Below are 19,731 nucleotides of genomic sequence, written 5' to 3' on the forward strand. Positions count from 1 at the left end.
GATTCGACTTAACAATTTTTAGAGGGTAGTGAAAGCAATATGCATTCAATAGGAACCTTTTATTTTGAATTTTGAATTTGGATCTTTTCCTGGGCTAGCGACCTGCAGTGCAGTGTTCTCCCATGATTCTGGGGGGCAGCAGCTGCTCCCAGTCCATCCTGCGGGCAGGAGGGTCAGTAGCCAACACTTACATTCTTACCATTCTGTATCCATACAGCCTGTGTTTGTCACTTTCAGTAAGGAAGTCGGTCAGTTACATGAACTATTCAACACGTGGTTATACAACCCGCTTTGTGTCAGATGATCTGCTCAACTGTAGCATCCTGCACACGTTTAAGGTAGGCTTGGCTGAGCTGTGATATTCAATAGGTTAGGTGTATTCAATGCATTTTCAATTTATGATATTTTCAACGTACTTTGGTTTTACTGGGACATAACCGCATTGTAAGTCGAGAAAGATCTGTACACAAACTATAACCAAGTATTTTTATAAATATTACATGGCCATCTTAACAACTTCATACTTGCAAGACATTTTTCCCCTTTCTATTGTGATAAACTAAGTTGTCAAAGTCAAATCATTTCCTTCTTAGAGAGTTTTGCCAAAACTGCTTACCAGCTTTCATCTTTAGAAAATGAAGCTTGTTAATGTGGAGAGTTCAATTGTTTACATTTCAAATAATGCTATTAATGTTTGTGAAGCACTCCACTTGATAACTTGTTGACTCACAGTTTGTAATTGTGAGCTCTCTAGGCCTGGCAAGGTCTTTGGTTTGGGAAATTCCTGTCAACTGTTGTCATCCCTTTGGGGAGGTTTCCACATAATTCTGGGTGGTTAAAACCAGGTAGGATAGTGGAAACTCCCGTGCATTCTTCACAAAATCAGAGTCTTTCTCCTTTGAACACCTTGGTCTGCAATTCAAAAAATTGTACTATCAGCAGTTAAATGTTTGAGGCAGAGGGCGGAGGTCCAGGTGACCTGACAGTCCATGAGAGGTGGGGGGTATCTGGGAACGCTGTGCAGCCAGAATACGAGAAAGCTCCTTATGAAGAGTAATGAATGTGCTCCTGAACAAAGGCGACAGCATGTTTGACAAAGGAGCTGTTCCTATTTGCCTTCTAAGGCTTTTCTAGCTTGAATGTGTTTTATTGACAAGTTCAAAGGCATGTTTTGCCCTTGATGAGGATAACTCACTTAGAAATGTCATTCAAAGTCCCCATAAGCTTGGGGGAGCTCCTGAGTAGCAACTTTACACATAAAAAGTAAAGCAGGGAATTAAGCAGTTGGGCTACTGTCATCAGTCAAATGGGATAAATTCAGACAAAATAAATGAAGTTGGATTTTTACAAGTGGCTTGATTTTTTTTTTTTAAGTTTGTGTATCTATTGCTGCATACAAATTACCTAAGTATTTAGCAGCTTAAAGCAACACACTGAGTTTCTGGGAGTCAGGAAGCCAGGTGTGGCTCGGGTGGGCACCTCCGACACAGGCTGTCTCACAGGGCTGTAGCCAAAGGGGTGGTGAGGACACAGCCTCCGGAGGAGCTGCTTCCAAGCGAACTCATGTGGCTGTTGGCTGGTGAGGGCTGGCTACTGGCTAGAGACTTCAGCTCTTGCCCTATGCCTCTCCCTGGGATAACTCACAACCCGGCAGCTGGCTTCCCTCACAGTGAGCAAGGGGAGAGGCAGATGGGCACCCGGGATAGAAGCCACCACGAGGGATCGCGATACTTTTACAGTTTCTATTCGCTGGAAGTGAGCCGTTAGTTCAAACCCCTATTCAAGAGCAGGGGATGACATCCTGGCGTGACAATCAGGAGGTGGCAATTACTGGGGACCATTTGGAGGCTGCCTATCACCCTGGGTTGTCCCTGTCCTCTCCGTAAGCTCTTTGGACTTTGCTATAAATAATGACAACTGAAGGCTGTGATATGGGAAACCCAGAGCAGACTCCATTCTCCCCCCTCCAAAGTTAATCTTTGAGAATTTCCTCAGTAAACACGTTTCCACCATGCATAATATGAAACTTTACAGAATGAGGTTATAAAACTGAAACAGCAAGATATATACAAGAACGTTTGCCATCCTGTGGAGGGCAGGCTCCTGCTCACTGAACCCCTGAGGGTTAACTAGGGACAGGATGGACGGGTGAGGACATGTTGTCAGGCTGGGGCCATGACGCTTCCTAATGATAGTGCAGCCTCGGGAACTGGATTCCCAGGCTCAAACCACGGCCTGGTTCCTTAACTGCGCTTCCTGCTTTTTCTTGTGTAGAAAGAGAGTAATAACAGTCTCTGTAAAAGGAGGATAGTAATAGTATGAGTTAATGTACATGAAGTGTACCCATCAGGGCTTGACACAGAGCAAGCACATTGTAAGCTATTACTGAGATAAATTAACAGCAGATGGGTCTCTGAGAATGCTCTTTAAAGTGCTACGATCATATAAGTGGGTTCTATTTTAGTTTTTACCCAGAAATACTCAGAATTAGGTGACTTTGCTGCACCATCCTAATTTTAAGGTTGACAAAACATTCGAAGGCTAAAAAGAAAGAAACATTCCAGTTGATTAGATGTTTATGTTTGTTTATTTTTGTTGAAATGTCAGCTGTGATGTTTTTATGTGACCAGGCATGCTGTGCACCTTAATACCCTGATTTCCTTTCCAGATGCCCTCACGTCTTTTTCATTCCATTTCATTCATTTATTCACTGTTCCTTCCTGACGTGGGCATGAGCACCTCCTGCCCTGGGCCGTGGCGATAGCAGAGATGGTCACAGGCATCGAAACAGAGGCCTGTGACACTGAATGACAAGTGCTCTGGAAAAGGCACCGGGGAGTGAAATGTATCTGTTTGGGGAGGTTGTGGACATGATCCATGCCATGACCCAGAAAAGGAAACTTGTAAGCCATGTAGCAGTATGCCTGATGGAGGAAGGATGGGAAGGTGTTGCAGTTGGAGAGAGTGGTGTTGGCATGATCTAGAGTTAGGAAGCCACATAGCATATAGAAGATGCTGGCTGCTCAGTTGGGCAGTGGTGCAGAACGCAGGGAATGTATTGGTGGGGCATGGAGCTGCAGGTGGGGGTGGGAGCCCGGCTTGCAGCCTTTGACCGAGGGTGACAGCCGGCACTCAGCTGACACCTCAAAGTGACAGCCAGTGCCTTCAGATCTCTCGCAAGTCCACGGGATCTGGCCCTGTCCAGGACTCTGCTGGCATCCCCGCCTCCCCGTGGGGTTGTCTGGGGCAGGTCACACAGGTCAGGCCTTCTTCTCCAAGTGCCCGCCTGGCACCGTCTTCCACAGAGGCTCTGTCAAGTGGCTCACCTACCTCACCTGTTGACCCACATCTCACTTTCTCCTTGACAGTGGTCTACCTTCAGTGCTCCTACTGAATGCTGCAGTCAGTCCTCCCCGCCCAGTGCCCCCTGCTCCCCCGTTCCCTGCTGACTTCCTGTTCACATAGTGCTTATCTTCCAGCGTTCCTTGTGATTGACCTTTCATTATGTTTGTTGTTTGTCATACATCCCCCCACCAAAATGTAAGTTTCCTGAGGTAGAAAAGGATCTTTGTGGGTCCCAGCACATAGCACATGCTCAGAAAATATTTGTCGACTGAATGAATCCCCAAATATCTTTGAATTATTTTGAAGGAGCTTCCACTATGGTTGAGAAATAAGAAGCAGAAGTAAAAAAAAATCTAGAAAGACAGTTCCAACATATGTTTTTATTCTTTTACATTGTCTTATTTATATATTTTCCTGTCAGCCCCATCAATAGTGTGAAAGTTTCTTTCCACCTTGGGTCTTTCATAAAGGAGGTTAGGAATGTCCATGAAGGTAGAAAAGCCACAAATATGTGCACGATTCCTTTGGAATGAAAAAGCACTGTTTGTGGCTTCCCTCCTTCCCTAAGACACCACGCCTCACTTTGCTCTACTGTGTCTCTGATTGCTGGCTTCTAGAGTAAACTATCCGAAGCAAGGGCTGGGGGCTGGCCTATGCAATGCTCCTGTTCAAATCCTTTCTCAAGTCCAGCACTTCTTGATCTGGTCTCCCTGTCTGGGTACCATGTCTCTCGCCCTCCATTTTCTCTCCTACCAACATTTTTCCACCTGTGTCATCATTAAACAGATTTCCTCATCCTGCAGACTCATACTCAATCCTTCTCATCTTTAGTTTTTCTTTAGTCATCCAATAAATTTATTTTTTATTGCTATTATGTGCTCATTTTCTTTCTGCATGGAACACTGCACACTTTCTTCTCCCTGGATAATAATGAGGACGCTTATGATAAATGCTCATGTTTTTGAGGGCTTCCTGTGTATAATTGCTGAGCCATAGGTATTATTATATATCATTCTATTTAATCCTCATAATGAGTCTATGTGTTAGAGACAGTTATCAGGTCTGCTTCACAGATGGGGAAATGGGAACGTGGAGAGGGAAGGCACGCCCTTGGAGCAAGTCTCTGGAGTTCTAGCTCTAAGATAAGTGATGCAGAAGAAGGAGAATGGGGTCGGGAGCCTGGCCGACCTGAGGTGAATCCTAACTTGGTAAAACCCTAGTTGGGAGATTCAGGTGAATGATTGAGTGTTTCTGAGCCTGAGCATTCTTACTTATAAAATGATGATTAAATGAGATAATTTGTGTAAAGCCCTGCCATGGAGCATTGAGCAAATCTGCTTCAATTTTCTTTCTCTTCTGTCTCCTCTCTTCCATGGCCAGCCTTACCTGATCCCAAACCCTCGCCAATCCCATTGCCCTCTATATTTCTGTAACAATTTTAATTTCTCCAGCTTAATTTATGACTTATTTATGGACTGACTTCATTCAGGTGTTATATGGGTATTGCCTTCTCGGTTAGATTTTAAGAGCAGGCACCATGCATTTTAATTCTGCGTTTCTCATGGTGCTCAACATAGTGATAAACACAGAATAAATGCTCAGTCTTTTCTTCCTAACTGACATATCTACTTAGGTCACCATTTGATCCACCGGTTCCTGACACAGTAACCCACACAGGCCTATGCACCCTGGTCCCAGCAGCCTGCCATTATTAATGACATTCTCCCTCTCTTCTCTCTTCCCAACTGCAGCATGTGCGTTCCGGTACAATGGGCTCTCCTTTGTCTACCTCATCTACCTCTTGCTCATCCCTTTGTTCTCAGAACCAACAAAAGCAACGATGCAAGGTAAGAGATGTTCGCTCCCTAGCACGCTCTGAATGAGTTTGGCTGGGCTGTTGATGTTCGCTGGTCCCTAGCACGCTCTGAATGAGTTTGGGTGGCTGTTTGGTTTGTCTTTGTCTGATGGAAGAGCTGCTGTCTGTGCGTCACGCTGGTCCAGCTAGGAGCAGGCATCAGGCATTTGGGCAGCTGCAAGTTGAGTGGTGTGGAGCTTGTTGGTGACACATTTTTGTCACTTACACAGCTATCCTCCCATACAAGTTCCTGAGTAGGTCTCTATTGGTAGGCTTGCGTGTATCTGGAACATTTTGGCTAGTTAAGACGAACTCAATGTATTTTCAACAAAATAAGGCAGAGGGTGGAGCAACATTGGCACATGCTTTGCATATTGGGTTGCTGGGGAGAATGTGGCAGGACATGGGAAGGAGGAAGAGCATCATCTTACATTTCCAAGCCACGTAGCAGGAGAACTGGGTAAGACCGGGTCCCAGTCATGACTTGTTTATACACCAGCTGAGATCTCTTACATATGCCTCAATCGAGTACTGAAAGAGAGTAATGTGAGTCTGAGGGACAGTGTCTCAAGCATGTCACTGCAAAATTGTAGATCCATCTCCCATTGCTCTGCAAGAATCTGCAGGCATAGAAAAGAATGTGACTGTTTCTTCTAAGGCTCTAATTAGGAAGCATGGTCTGGCTTGTAAATTTATATATTTGAAGTTTTTCCACAAGGATAAACATTAAACCACACCAAATCAATTTAATAGCTTAGCTTTCCAAACAATACCATCAGCAACAAGGACTGTGCCCAGTGTCTTAAGTGAGTGTGACGTCTTTATATTAAGCTGGGAAAAAAAAAAGGAAGTTGTGTTTGACCCCACCAACGGAGTGGCATGGGAAAGGCCATTGGTTGTTGTCCTCAACTCCTGGTGGTGACTATTCAGGAAAAGAAGTGAAGACTTGTGTACTCAGAACACATCATGGCTCTGCTTTTCCCATTCTCCCCCTTAGCTATTGCATTTAGAATGTGTATTATGTTTCCTCATCTGAATAGTTAGGACTGCAGATGCTATGATGACTTCCCTGCCTGAGCAAGAACTTAAGTGATAGCTCTTCTAAGTCACTGAAATCCTTAACACAGAAAGAAGAGCTGGAGGAAAGTGAATGTGTACAAATCCTCCTCAAACTTCAAAATGCCTGTTCATGCGACCACACCCAGTCTAGCCTCATTCGGACAGTTCAACATTAACAAAAACATTGAAACAGACTCGTTTTGGGCCTCAGAGCCGAGATTATAACATACAGGCAAGCTGTATTTCATGGCTTGGATCATAAAATATACACATTCAGGAGAAAGTGCTTTAAAAATGAGTGTATAGATTCAATTACATTATCTCTTCCTTTTATATCAGGGTGTCTGCTTATTATTTTATGTGGAAATTGGGTAATGGGATTTTGCCCTTCAGACATAGGGGACAGCACCTGGCTTTGTGTTCTTCTTGGCTAACCAGCCCTGCTTTCCGTCGGGCTGCCTCAGTCCCTGTAGGAGTTGGTGTGCAACTGTGTCCAAAGTGTGGGACAATCAGCCCATTGTGTATACCCGGGTGCACCAGGGACCGGTGTCAGGAAGCTCAGAGGTGAAACATAAAATCAAAAGCAAACAGCCGCTCTTCTCTATGTAAAGAAATATCCTGAGTTAACAAAATGTGACCAGGTCGATGCACAAACAAAGCACAATGAGCACCCACACGTGTCTGCTGGTGCTGCTCCTAGTGCTGGAGAGGGAAGCACAGGGCCCGAAAGGGAAACCCACAGGCATCTTTCCAGTTAGTATTATGGAAGCAGTGTTGTGATTACTTTCCTATTTCCTGCATTTCAGTGCCAAGCAGCGTGACTGATAGTCAACAGAACCTCATTTATTTATTTATTTGCTTGTTTATGGAAACACAGAGGGTCTCTAGGAGAGGATGTTCCACACCTTATTTTTCTGAACATGTAGGGCTCACAGTCCAGGCATTTCTAAAACCTGTGTTTTGAGATATCCCATGCTGGGCACTTCTGGCTGTGCACGGTCCAGGACATCGAAGGCGACGTGGCATGGACACAAGCAACCATGGGTCTGGAAGAGTGAACGTGGTGTTGGCTTTTCTGGAAGACTCAGGCTCACACATACTCAGACCTTGTTCATGTTCACACACATTTCTCCTGATTCAGTAAGAAAGTACATTGTCAGACTGAAAGAACTGTCAGCAACCTCCACACCACCTGCTCGCAGACAGCCTGCCTGAAACCACAAGTGAATTCGGACTGCCCCTGGAGCCAACGGTGTTTGTGCACATTGTCAGGACCATGAAATGACGTAGACACCCCTGGGCTGGAAGTGTGGTGCAGACGTGTAAAAGTTACTCTATGCCCTTCTGCCCTGCATTTGGTCTGTTGGATTTATTTTTTTTCTTGTGGGATTATTTTCTTCTAAGTGTATCCATAGAGGGCCTAGCATGTGGAGAATTTCCCAGTCGTAACTCAGAGAGTGTTCCTGTGGCTTCGTTCCTGGGATAGTTCTTTGTTTTTTTAAATTCTATTTATTTATTTGTCAGAGAGAGTGAAAGAGAGAGCATAAGCAGGGGGAGCGGCAGGCAGAGGGAGAAACAGGATTCCCACTGAGCAGGGAGCCCAATGTGGGGCTCGATCCCAGGACCCTGGGATCATTACACGAGCCGAAGGCAGTCACTTAACTGACTGAGCCATTCAGGCACCCCATTCCTGGGATAGTTCTGAATGTAAATCCCACTCTCTCCACTGTTGCTGTTTAAGACAAGGATGTTGCAAATGACATTACCTGTAATGTTTTTGATGTAGTGTTCCATGATTTGAAGATCTTTAACAGAAAAAAAATGAGAATTCCAAAATCCTAGATTTATAAAAGACCCACAAAATGATGTAGCCGAAGCCAATCCCATCACCATATTACTATAATCTAATTATGTGATCTTCTAATGACTATAATCCTCCAGCTTCTGTTAATCAGGTAAAGGGCTGATATCCAAGATCTATAAAGAGCTTCTCAGACTCAACACTCAAAATACTAATAACCCAGTCAAAAATTGGGCAGAATGAACAGACACTTCTCCAAAGAAGACATCCAAATGGCCAACAGACACATGAAAAAATGTTCAACATCACTAGCCATCAGGGGAATACAAATCAAAATCACAATGAGATACCACCTTATACCAGTTAGAATGGCAAAAATTATCAAAACAGGAAACAACAAATGTTGGCGAGGATGTGGAGAGAAAGGGGAACCCTCTTGCACTGTTGGTGGGAATGCAAGCTGGTGCAGCCACTCTGGAGAACAGTGTGGAGGTTCCTCAAGACGTTAAAAAGAGAGCCACCCTATGACCCAGCAATTGCATTACTAGGTATTTACCCCAAAGATAACAGATGTAGTGAAAAGAAGGGCCACATGCAGCACAATGTTCATAGCAGCAATGTCTACAGTAGCTAAACTGTGGAAAGAGCCCAAATACCCTTCAACAGATGAATGGATAAAGAAGATGCAGTCCATATATACAATGGACTATTACTCAGCCATCAGAAAGGATGAACATCCACCATTTGCATTGATATGGATGGAACTGAAGGGTATTATGCTGAGTGAAATAGTCAGAGAAAGACAATTATCATATGGCTTCACTCATATGTGGAATATAAGCAACAGCACAGAGGACCATAGGGGAAGGGAGGGAAATCCAAAGGGGGAGAAATCAGAGAGGGAGATGAAACATGAGAGGCGATGGACCCCAGGAAACAAACTGGGGGTTTCAGAAGGGAGGAGGTGGGGGGAGGAGGTAACAGGGTGATGGGTATTGAGGAGGACACGTGCTGTGATGAGCACTTGGGTGTTATACTTAACTAATGAATCATTGAACACTACATCAAAAACTAATGATGTACTGTACAGTGACTAACTGAACATTAAAAAAAAAGACAAGGATGTCTACTTATTTTGATCTCAGTGCACTCCGCAGCACCCAGAACATTGGAGTGTTAGGGAGATGCTCCCCTGGCCTGTGCCTTAGCGAAGATTTGCTGTAAGGCTGGAAATGACTGCGTCCTATAGCAGGGAAGATCAGGGGCAGTTAACAGTCATATGCTGAGATGGTATCAAGTTAAAAAGAAAAGGAATCGGAGTAAGGATGGTGGCTTGGCAGCTTATCTGTGGGCCTCATGTGAACCACTGAGGCTAGAGTCAGAGGAGCTTCTAGGAGTCACTGAACATGTTCCGACAACCAGTGGTGGAGGCCTTTCCACAACGTGCCTGCTGTCTCTTCAGAGTCATTGATGCACCAGGGACTCCCTGTCTCCCTGGGAGGTTTTAGGTAGTTCTTTCGTGGATAGACCTGAGGTCCGCCCAGCTGCACAAGGGTACACAAGCCATGGTATCCAACCCAGAGCAACAAAGAAAGAATTAACAGAAGCTGGAGGATTATAGTCATTAGAAGATCACATAATTAGATTATAGTAATATGGTGGTGGGATTGGCTTCGGCTACATCATTTTGTGGGTCTTTTATAAATCTAGGATTTTGGAATTCTCATTTTTTTTCTGTTAAAGATCTTCAAATCATGGAACACTACATCAAAAACTAATGATGTAATGTATAGTGATTTACATAACATAATAATAAAAAAATGTGTAATTACCTTAGTAGGATTGTATCAGTCAGGGCCCAACCAGAAACCACAAGCCACTCTAGGTACTTTAAGAGGAAACGTGATGGAGGGGGTGGGTTACCAGAGATGGTGGAAGAGCCAGGAAATCAAAAGGAAGGTTGGGGGACCTAGGTCTCAGCAGAGCAGGGAGGAATGGCGGGAAGAAGGGAAGTCACGAGCAGGACTCAGAAACTAGAACCACAGGTGGCCGTCAGGGAACTGATCTGTGCAGACAGGCCATGACTAGCACTCTTCCTGTTAGTCAAATGCGTCAAATGAGACCGTTTCATGTTCATTGTCAGTAAACTACCTGTAGCTTTTCAAATGTGAGGGGGGGTGGTGGAGGGGATCGTCTTTCCCTTCATTCTGTCCCCTGGAGGCGCTTCCCCCTGTCAGAATCTCTTCTAAGCTCCTGTCTGCAGGAAGCTGAGGTGGAAATTTGGAATCCCCTCTGAGGACTGAGGCACCCATCCCCCAGCCCTCGGAAGGCCTTGTCTGTAACAGCGCACAGTGGAATTTCTTCCTGTGAATTAGTGGCTGAAGGGGTACAGCCCCCCCAAACACGCACACACGCACACACACACACGTGCATGTGCACATACACACAGGTGTGCACACTCAGCCCATGGAGAGCACGCACGTTTGATCTGCCCCGGGTCAGTGTGCAATTAGTTCCCTCAACAGACCCTCACCTCTCTTCTTGCCTTTTGAATTTCCGGGGCAAGTCAGATTTCGGGGCAGCATGTCCCCTGAGCTCATGGGTGTGTCTTGGAAGCCACTCTCACCAGGCTTGGAAATCTTTGTACAATATCTAATTCTCTCGGCTTCTTCAATATTCTCTTTCATATCCTCCATGGGGCAGGGAACCACAGTTTGAAAACAAACGTCCTTTGTCATGGTGTTCACTGAAAAGTGAGGGAGGCTTGGTGCCTCAGCTTTTTAGGGTTGCACCTGAAACTGAGCCGGAGTCCCATTTTATTTTTATTTATTTATTATTATTATTATTTTTTAAGATTTTATTTATTTATTTGACAGAGAGAGACACAGTGAGAGAGGGAACACAAGCAGGGGGAGTGGGAGAGGGAGAAGCAGAAACATTTCTTTCACTTTCTTTAAATGTTTCTTTAACATTTCTGCGGAAAAGGGAGCCTGATGCGGGGCTCGATCTCAGGACCCCGGGATCATGACCTGAGCCAAAGGCAGACGCTTAATGACTGAGCCACCCAGGTGTACCCCAGAGTCCCATTTTAATACATTTATATAGAGAGTCTCTTTCTCTTCTAATATGTAAACTTCAAGATGGGAAAGATTTTGCTCTTTTGTTTACTACTGTATTTCAGGGATACAGAAACAATGCCTGGTGTATGGTAGGCAGTCTCAGTAAATATTTATGGGATGAATGAATGAGTAAATGGATGAATTTATTCTCAGAGCCTCACATTTTAGAAGCATTTATAAACACAGCTATGCTTACTTTAATATCCATAATAGCAAACATCACAGAACAACAGTTTATTTCATATAACTGTCCTTTGGAGACAGAAGCTTAGGGTAGAATGGGCCTTGGGACTTTGCTATTTTAGATTTAAGTGGGATCAGATGATCATGAGAAATTTAATAAATCAAGATGTTTTATGCTTTTACTTAAAATTATAAGCATTTTCTTTAAGCATATAATATTGTGGGAAGGGAAATAAATCTTTTTCTGTTTACTTAATAGTGTGCTTTGCATTCAGATTGAGACTGCACTCCATTAAAGATGAACTAATATATAATTAGCTGCAGGTGGCCCAAATATTCGAAGTTGAGGAGCTGTTAAGTACTTTAGCCAGACACGGGTTCCCCATACCTTATGGCATATGGAGTACACCACATCAGCCAATATGGTGGAAGAGTTGTATTTTGTTTGGATGGAATATAAGTAATAAAACATACGAGATATGGAAGAAGACCATGCTACATGCTCAGTATATATTGGCTAATAATAGTATTATTTTGAAGAACAACATCATTACTTTGAACATCAGAGTGAGCAAGATTTAGACATCTCAGTCTCATGTGTATGACCATTGCCAATATTTATCTCAGGACTTTTCCTAGTGCTCTCTAAATATTCAGCTAAGAATTATGTGATTTCCAGGGTTTCTTGCTAAATAATATTTAAGTCAAGTAACCTGTTAATAGAGAGCCAATAGGGGCGCCTGGGTGGCTCAGTCTTTAAGCATCTGCCTTTGGCTCAGGTCATGATCTCAGGGTCCTGGGATAGAGCCCCACATCGGGCTCCCTGCTCAGTGGGGAGCCTGCTTCTCCCTCTCCCACTCCCCCTGCTTGTGTTCCCTCTTCTCGCTGTGTCTCTCTCTGTCAAATAAATAAAATATTAAAAAAAATAGAGAGCAAATAGTTCTACCTACTAAGTACATATTATTATTTGGATGCATGAACTAGTTTAATTCTCGCAGTGACCTTTTGAGGGAGCTGCTACTGTTATTAAAAACTGTTATCAAAAATCCTCACAGTCAGAAACTGAATTCCAGGTGGGTTGAGAACAAGCCCCAGGACACACAGGTGCCATGTGGGTGGCTGTGCACTCTTAGCTACTGTGTTGTTCTGACTCATACCCAGGACAGAACAAGGTCCTCTGGAGATTTGCGAGGGACAAGGGAAACCTAGTCACTTAATGAATACTTGATGGCTGATAGATTACCAGGCCCAGGGTACAATGGTCTGGAGAAATAGTTTGAGTATATTTAAAGGAGATATTTTAATTTGCATTGGTGACATACATGTTATGTTATATAGAAAATACATCTTATTAAGTGTGACTGGTTATTTCCTTCAGTAACTATTAATTGAAAGACTACACTTCACACAACACTGTGTTTGCATTTGTGGAGGATAAAAAAGGAGAAGAAAACTGGGTTCTTCACTGGAGTAGCCTCCCAAACACAGGGATATTATATATCTCATCGAACGAGAAACCTCTTGCAAAGAGAGGTCATCTTTGGAAGCCATATACTTATTCAGTGATGCTGTCATTTCTCTAAACTGATCTCACATTACTTGTAGTTGCTTAAAGAGTTTGCCTTGAGTAGGCTCAATGGTTACAAGCCATTGTCCTTTTAAGGTGGGTCTGATATGCACAACATTGGGTGTCAAGTTCAATGGGAAAAAAAACTGATAATGAAATTATGTCAATTTTAGGGGAAAAAAAAAGATAAAACCCAGAGTATTTAGTATAGACAAAGTATCTGAAGGTCACTCATTATAAATGAGGTTTAAAGTTTCTTTGAATGAGAATACCATTGTTGATACACCCACAAATGACAAATACACATGGAGCATCTTTCCATAATGGGTATATGTAGATGTAAGGATACATTACCTCTAGGATGTCATTATGAAATGAGATACCCAGACGAGAAGGCAGAATCCCGAAGGAAGCAGTGATTAACTAGATTTGCTCTGGAATCTTGACTATGATAGTTAGGCAGTGCCTGCTTGACCCAGACCAGAGCATCAGATGTAATATCTGGAGATGTGCCTGAACTGAAGATGTTGGTAATAATAAAAGTAGCCAACTTTTATGTCGCAGGTACTGTTCTAATTACTCCTTATATATTAACTCATTTAATTAGAAGATAGAAAAACGATTTATTGAAAGGGCAGAACCTCCATTCTGGAGTGAAAAAAAACCACATTTATTGTGAACTGGATTATAAATCCACTTGACAAACTAGGAATACCACATACTAAGGTACTGGTATGACTGTCTCCTCTTTATTAAGGCATTGGTGGTAAAGCTACGTTAGTGAGACTTAGTCACATTTTGGCCAGTCTAGATTCCTGTTCTCCTTTGCCATCCCACTTCACCGAGTCTTTCCATGTGTCCACAGGAGTCCTTTCCCATAAAGCTGGGATAGACTGGCTTCCTTTCATGTACCTGACCGTAAATCCTTAGGTTTTGACTCTGTAAATGTTCAGGGTCCAGAGCGTTTTTCAGTTGGTTCCAACAGGAAGTTTTACATCTTTTCATATACTCTTGATAAATAATAGTTCTAATATTAGAGGCGTACATCTAGCTACAGTGTGAAATTTGTTATTTGCTAGAAATTTCTTCTGTCTGCTTGCTTGGTCCTGCTAGCAAGTTATCTTTGGTCATGTGTTCTCTTCCAGGCTGGCAGATAAAAGGGTCTTATCTTACTAGTACTGTTCAACTAGTACAGTCACTTACTTATTGGGGGCTACTTGAATAGAAATTCTCCAAATTACAAGACAACAGCACTCCCTGGGCAATATTAACCATTGACCTACAGGAAGAATAGCTTAGAAGCATCATCATCTCATCAGTTCACATGTGAAATATTTACATCGCACACACACACACACACACACGCACACACACACACACACACTAAGGCAAATGGAGATAATTGTTGTCTAAGGTGTGTAATTATTTTCTAATGACAATGTTGTCTTCTTGTCTCTCTTTCTGAGAGCCTTCTTTCCAAATGTTAGGCCAAGATTGGGCAACCCTGTGAGAGATAAGAACAAAACTCCCAGTGGTGGGGGGAAGGGAAGGACTTTGGGTGCCTGTGTGGATCTTTCTTAAGTTTTGTCTCTTCAGTTACAATGGCTGGCTCCTCCCGGTGTAGGTGGGGCACAGGTAGTGGGCCCAGTTCTGTGCCCAGGCCAGTCAGATTGCCAGAGGAATAACAGAACAGCACACTGCCAACAATTTCCGGCTTTGCCCTCAAATATTTTTCAATATGTGGTTTTGTGGAGGAGACCTTTTTCTTCCCTGTGATGAAAGGAGTGAGTCTCTGAAAGATCTTTTTTTTTTCCTAATAAACTTTGCATTGTTATTTTGAGCAAGGTACCAATTTCCCTGGTATAATTGCTTGCATTTACACACACAAGTTACTAAGAACATATTTTTTTCTGGTCGTTGGGATCTCTTTCAACATTTGGCAGGGGGATAGAATTAGGGAGGGTAGTAAAGGAGAGGCTTCATTGTGCTTTAGTGACAATGGTGAGCAAGTGAAGTTTTTAGCAGGCCGAGTTAACTTTTGTAAATAATGGCCTAAGTTATTCTCAGATGACAGGGGAGAAAAAAGATATTTTCTTCTATCCAACTCTGAACAAGGGTCTTAGTTTAGGAGGAAATTGTACTGTACTAACCATAAGAAGTCAGTGTATGTGTGTGTAAAATAGTCATCAAAAGGACCTTATTCTGAGGTTCTCACCCAGGATGGACTATACTAGAATCACTAACAGCACCCCAAGAAAAGAAGAATGATATTCAGTTTGTCTACATGAAGAGGCAAAGAGGTCTGCTAACTTGTTGAAACATGTTTAGACGTCAGAGAGGAAATAGTAGCAGATATTTAAAACTGCTTGCATCTGGTTTTTGTTAAAAACACTGTTAGTCTTTATACCATTAGACTTATTATTACTATATTTTGTTATGTCATAATAAAGTAAAAAGCAAGAAAATATTTGAGTAAATTATTAGGTGTTTTACTATGAATATCAACTCACCACCAAAAGGAGTGCTAACAAATATAATGAGAAGCTTGTTTCTTGGATTTTTGAGTGAATTAATTATAGGTCCTTTTTGGGGGATGGTACAGATGTAATATTCTATTGTTTTGAATTTGGCAAACACTGCTCAGTCAGACAGAGGGACTTTCAGGGAATATACATGTAATTCTCAGCTCAGAAAACATTGGTTCATGTTATCTTATGACTAGGGATAGGTTTTCAGGAGTCCCACACTTTTTGCTTTATTTGGCTATGATATGCCAAACCTATAATATGGCTTCAGCTGTTGTTCAAATGCTATCCTATCATTACAGTGAGGCAGTTCACCTGACTTGATATCAGTTTGTTGACCTCATCTTCAAATTACTGTTCTTTTGTTTATTCATTTGACAAACATTTACGGGTGCCTACCCTGTCAGGCCTTGTATTGGGGGCAATTGGATATACTAAGGTAAATAGTACAGGCTCTCTGTCCCTAGGATATGAATCCAACTCTGCCATTTATTAATTTCATGGTCTTGGGCAAGTTTCTTACATTCTCAGAGTCCTTGGCACTGGCCCTAGACACAATATTAAGAGATCTATGTGTGGGGATGTTGTGTTCATGGGAACCTAGTTGTGTAATATGTGCTGCATCGATGGATAAAGAGCTCTAGAAATCATAGCTCCTTTCCTACAGTTTTTATTGTAGTCAACATACATTGTTATATTAGTTTCAGGTGTACAACATAGTGATTCAGCATTTACATACTTTATGAAGTGATCACCTCCATACATCTGACCACCAACTGTCACCATACAAGGTTGTTATAATATTATTAACTGTATTCCGCATGCTGTACATTGCATTCCTATGACTTATTTACCTGATAACTGGAAGTTTGTGTTTTTCCATCCTAATTCCCCAATTTCATCTATCCCCTACCTTCCTCCAACAACCACCAGATTGTTCTCTGTTTCTATAAGTCTGCCTCTCGTTTGTATTTTAGATTCCATATATAAGTGAAATCATACAGTATTCGTTTTTCTCCATCTGACATATTTTACTTAGCACAGTATCTTCTAGGTCCATCCATGTTGTCACAAATGGCAAGATTTCATGCTTTTTTATGGCTGAGTAATATTCCACTATTTGTATATACTGTGTGTGTGTGTGTGTGTGTGTGTGTGTGTGTATTTTTTTCTTAATCCATTCATCTATCAATGGATGCTTAGTTTACTTCCATATCTTGACTAAGTAATGCTGCAGTGACCATAGGGTGCATTTATCTTTTTGAATTAGTGTTTTCATTTGCTTTGGATAAATACTTAGGAGTGGAATTGCTGGATCATATGGTAGATCTATTTTTAATTTTTTGAGGAACCTCTGTACTGTTTTACACAGTGACTGTATCAATTTTCATTCCCACCAGCTGTGCAAGAGGGTTTCCTTTTCTCCATGTACACACCAAAAATGATATCTCGTTGTGGTTTTGATTTGCTTTTCCCTGATGATTAAGGATACTGAGCCTCTTTGCATGTGTCTGTTGGCCATCTGTAGGTCCTCTTTGGAGAAATGTCTATTCAGATCCTCTGCCCATTTCTAAATTGGGTTGTTTGATTTTTTGATATAGTGTTGTATTAGTCCCTTATATATTTTGGATATTAGCCCTTATTGATTATATCATTTGAAAATATCTTCTCCCATTCAGTAGGTTGCCTTTTTTGTTTGGTTGATGGTTTCCTTTGCTATGCAGAAGCTTTTTAGTTTTATGGTAGTCCCGTTTCTTTAGTTTAGCTTTTGTTGGCCTTGCCTGAGGAGGAAGATACAAAAAACTATTGTTAAATCTGATGTCCAAGAGTTTTTTTTATTGCCTATGGTTTTTTTCTAGAAGTTTTACTGCCTATGGTTTTTTCTAGAAGTTTTATACTTCTGGTCTTACATTTAAGGCTTTAATCCATTTCAAATTTATTTTTGTGTCTGGTGTAGAAAGTAGTCCAGTTTCATTCTTTTGCATGGAGCTGTTCAGGTTTCCCAACACCGTTTATTGAGGAGTCCTTTCCCCAGTGTATATTCTTGCCTCCTTTTTAAAGATTAACTGACTGTGTAAGTGTGGGTTTATTTCTGGGTTTTCTATATTGATCTGTGTGTCTGTTTTTATGCCAGTACAACACAGTTTTGATTACCATAGCTTTGTAGTATAGTTTGAAGTCAGGGAGCATGATACCTCCAGCTTTGTTCTTCTTTCTCAAGATTGCTTTGGCTATTCGGGGTCTTTTTTGGTTCCATACAAATTTTTGGATTGTTATAGTTTTGTGAAAAAATGACATTTTGCTAGGGACGACAGTAAATCTGTAGATTGCTTTGGGTAGTATGGACATTTTAACAATATTGGTTCTTCCAATCCATGAACATAGAATATCTTTCCATTTATTTTCAATTTCTTTCATCAGTGTTTTAGAGTTTTCAGAGCACAGGTCTTTCACCTCCTTGCTTAAATTCATTCCTACATATTTTATTCTTCTTGATGTAACTGTAAATGAGATTGTTTTTAAAAATTTCTTTTTCTGATAGCTTATTATTAGTATATAGAAATGCAACAGATTTCTGTATATTAACTTTGAATCCTGTAACTTTATTGAATTCATTAGTTCTGATAGTTTTTTAGTGAAGTCTTTAGGTTTTTTCTATATATAGTCTCATGTCATCTGCAAATAGTGACAGTTTCACTATTTTCAATTTGGATGTCTTTCATTTCTTTTTGTTGTCTGATTGATGTGGCTAGGACTTCCAATACTCTGCTGAATAAAGTGTCAAGAGTGGACATCTTTGTCTTGTTTTCACCATTGAGTATGATGTCAGCTGTGGTTTTTCTTTTTTTTTTTTTTTTAAAGATTTTATTTATTTATTCATGAGAGACAGGGAGAGAGAGAGAGAAGCAGAGGGAGAAACAGACTCCCCACTGAGCAGGGAGCCCGATGCGGGACTCGATCCCAGGACCCCGGGATCATGACCTGAGCCGAAGGCAGACGCTTAACCATCTGAGCCACCCAGGCGCCCTCAGCTGTGGTTTTTCATATATGGACTTTATTATTCTGGGGTATGTTCCCTCTATATATGCTTTTTTGAGATTTTTTATCATAGTGGATGCTGAACTTCACAAAGTGCTTTTTCTCTATTGAGACAATCATATGATTTTTATTTTGTTTGTTTGTTTGGTAAGGTGGCTTGCTAATTGGTTTGCTAATACTTTGTTGAGGATTTTTTTTGCATCTATGTTCATCAGGGATATTGGCCTATAATTTTCCTTTTTTGTGGTGTCTTTTTCTGGTTGTGATATCAGAGTATTGCTAGCCTCACAGAAGGAAGGAGTTTGGAGCATTCCTTCCTCTTGAAATTTTGGGTATAGTTTTAGATGGAAAGCTGTTAACACTTCTTTAAGTGTTTGGTAGAACTCGCCTGTGAAACCATATGGTCTTGCACCTATGTTTGTTGGGAGTTTTTTGATTCAATTTATTACTGATACTTGGTCTGTTCAGATTTTATATTTCTTCTTGATTCAGTCTTAGAAGATTATATGTTTCCATGAATTTATCCATTTCTTCCAGCTTGTTCCATTTATTGGTAAATAATTCTTTATAGTAGTGTCTTATAATCCTTTGTGTTTCTGTGGTATCAGTTATAACCTCTCCTCTAATTTATAATTTTATTTATTTGGGACCTTTCTCTTTTTTCTTGATGAACATATAGTAAAGTTGGTGGATCAACCACCTACATAGCTAGTATGAAAGTTAAAAGATAAAAGTGGTAAAATCATCTATGTATACAATAATTAGTCAAACGATACACAACATAATAAGATGTAAAATATGGCATCAAAAACAAAACATAGGAGGTGGGAGTAAAAATGTAGTGCTTTTAGAATGTGTTTGAGGGGTGCCTGGGTGGCTCAGTTGGTTAGGCGACTGCCTTTGGCTCAGGTCATGATCCTGGAGTCCCGGGATCAAGTCCCACATTAGGCTCCCTGCTCACTGGGGAGTCTGCTTCTCCCTCTGACTGTCCCCCCTCTTGTGCTCTCTCTCTCTCTCTTTCTCTCTCAAATAAATAAATAAAATCTTAAAAGAAAGAATGTGTTTGAACTTAAGCTACCATCACCTTAAATGTAATTTAACTTAAAATATACTCTAGGGGCGCCTGGGTGGCTCAGTCGGTTAAGCGGCTGCCTTCGGCTCAGGTCATGATCCTGGGGTCCTGGGATCAAGCCCCGCGACAGGCTCCCTGCTCAGCAGAGAGCCTGCTTCTCCCTCTC

General features: G+C 41.6%; 1 protein-coding gene across 1 annotated transcript in view; it reads left to right on the top strand.

Moving 5' to 3' along the window:
• PIEZO2 (piezo type mechanosensitive ion channel component 2) overlaps nt 1–19,731 on the top strand; it is a 526,331-nt gene that overhangs the window by 87,553 nt on the left and 419,047 nt on the right. Inside the window, exon 2 of the mRNA XM_035724088.1 lies at nt 5,097–5,192. Coding sequence (XP_035579981.1) covers nt 5,097–5,192 — 96 coding nt within the window. The remainder of the gene's footprint in view (nt 1–5,096; nt 5,193–19,731) is intronic.

The sequence above is a fragment of the Zalophus californianus genome, chromosome 14, assembly GCF_009762305.2.
Source record: "Zalophus californianus isolate mZalCal1 chromosome 14, mZalCal1.pri.v2, whole genome shotgun sequence".
NCBI classification, from domain to species: Eukaryota; Metazoa; Chordata; class Mammalia; order Carnivora; family Otariidae; genus Zalophus; species Zalophus californianus.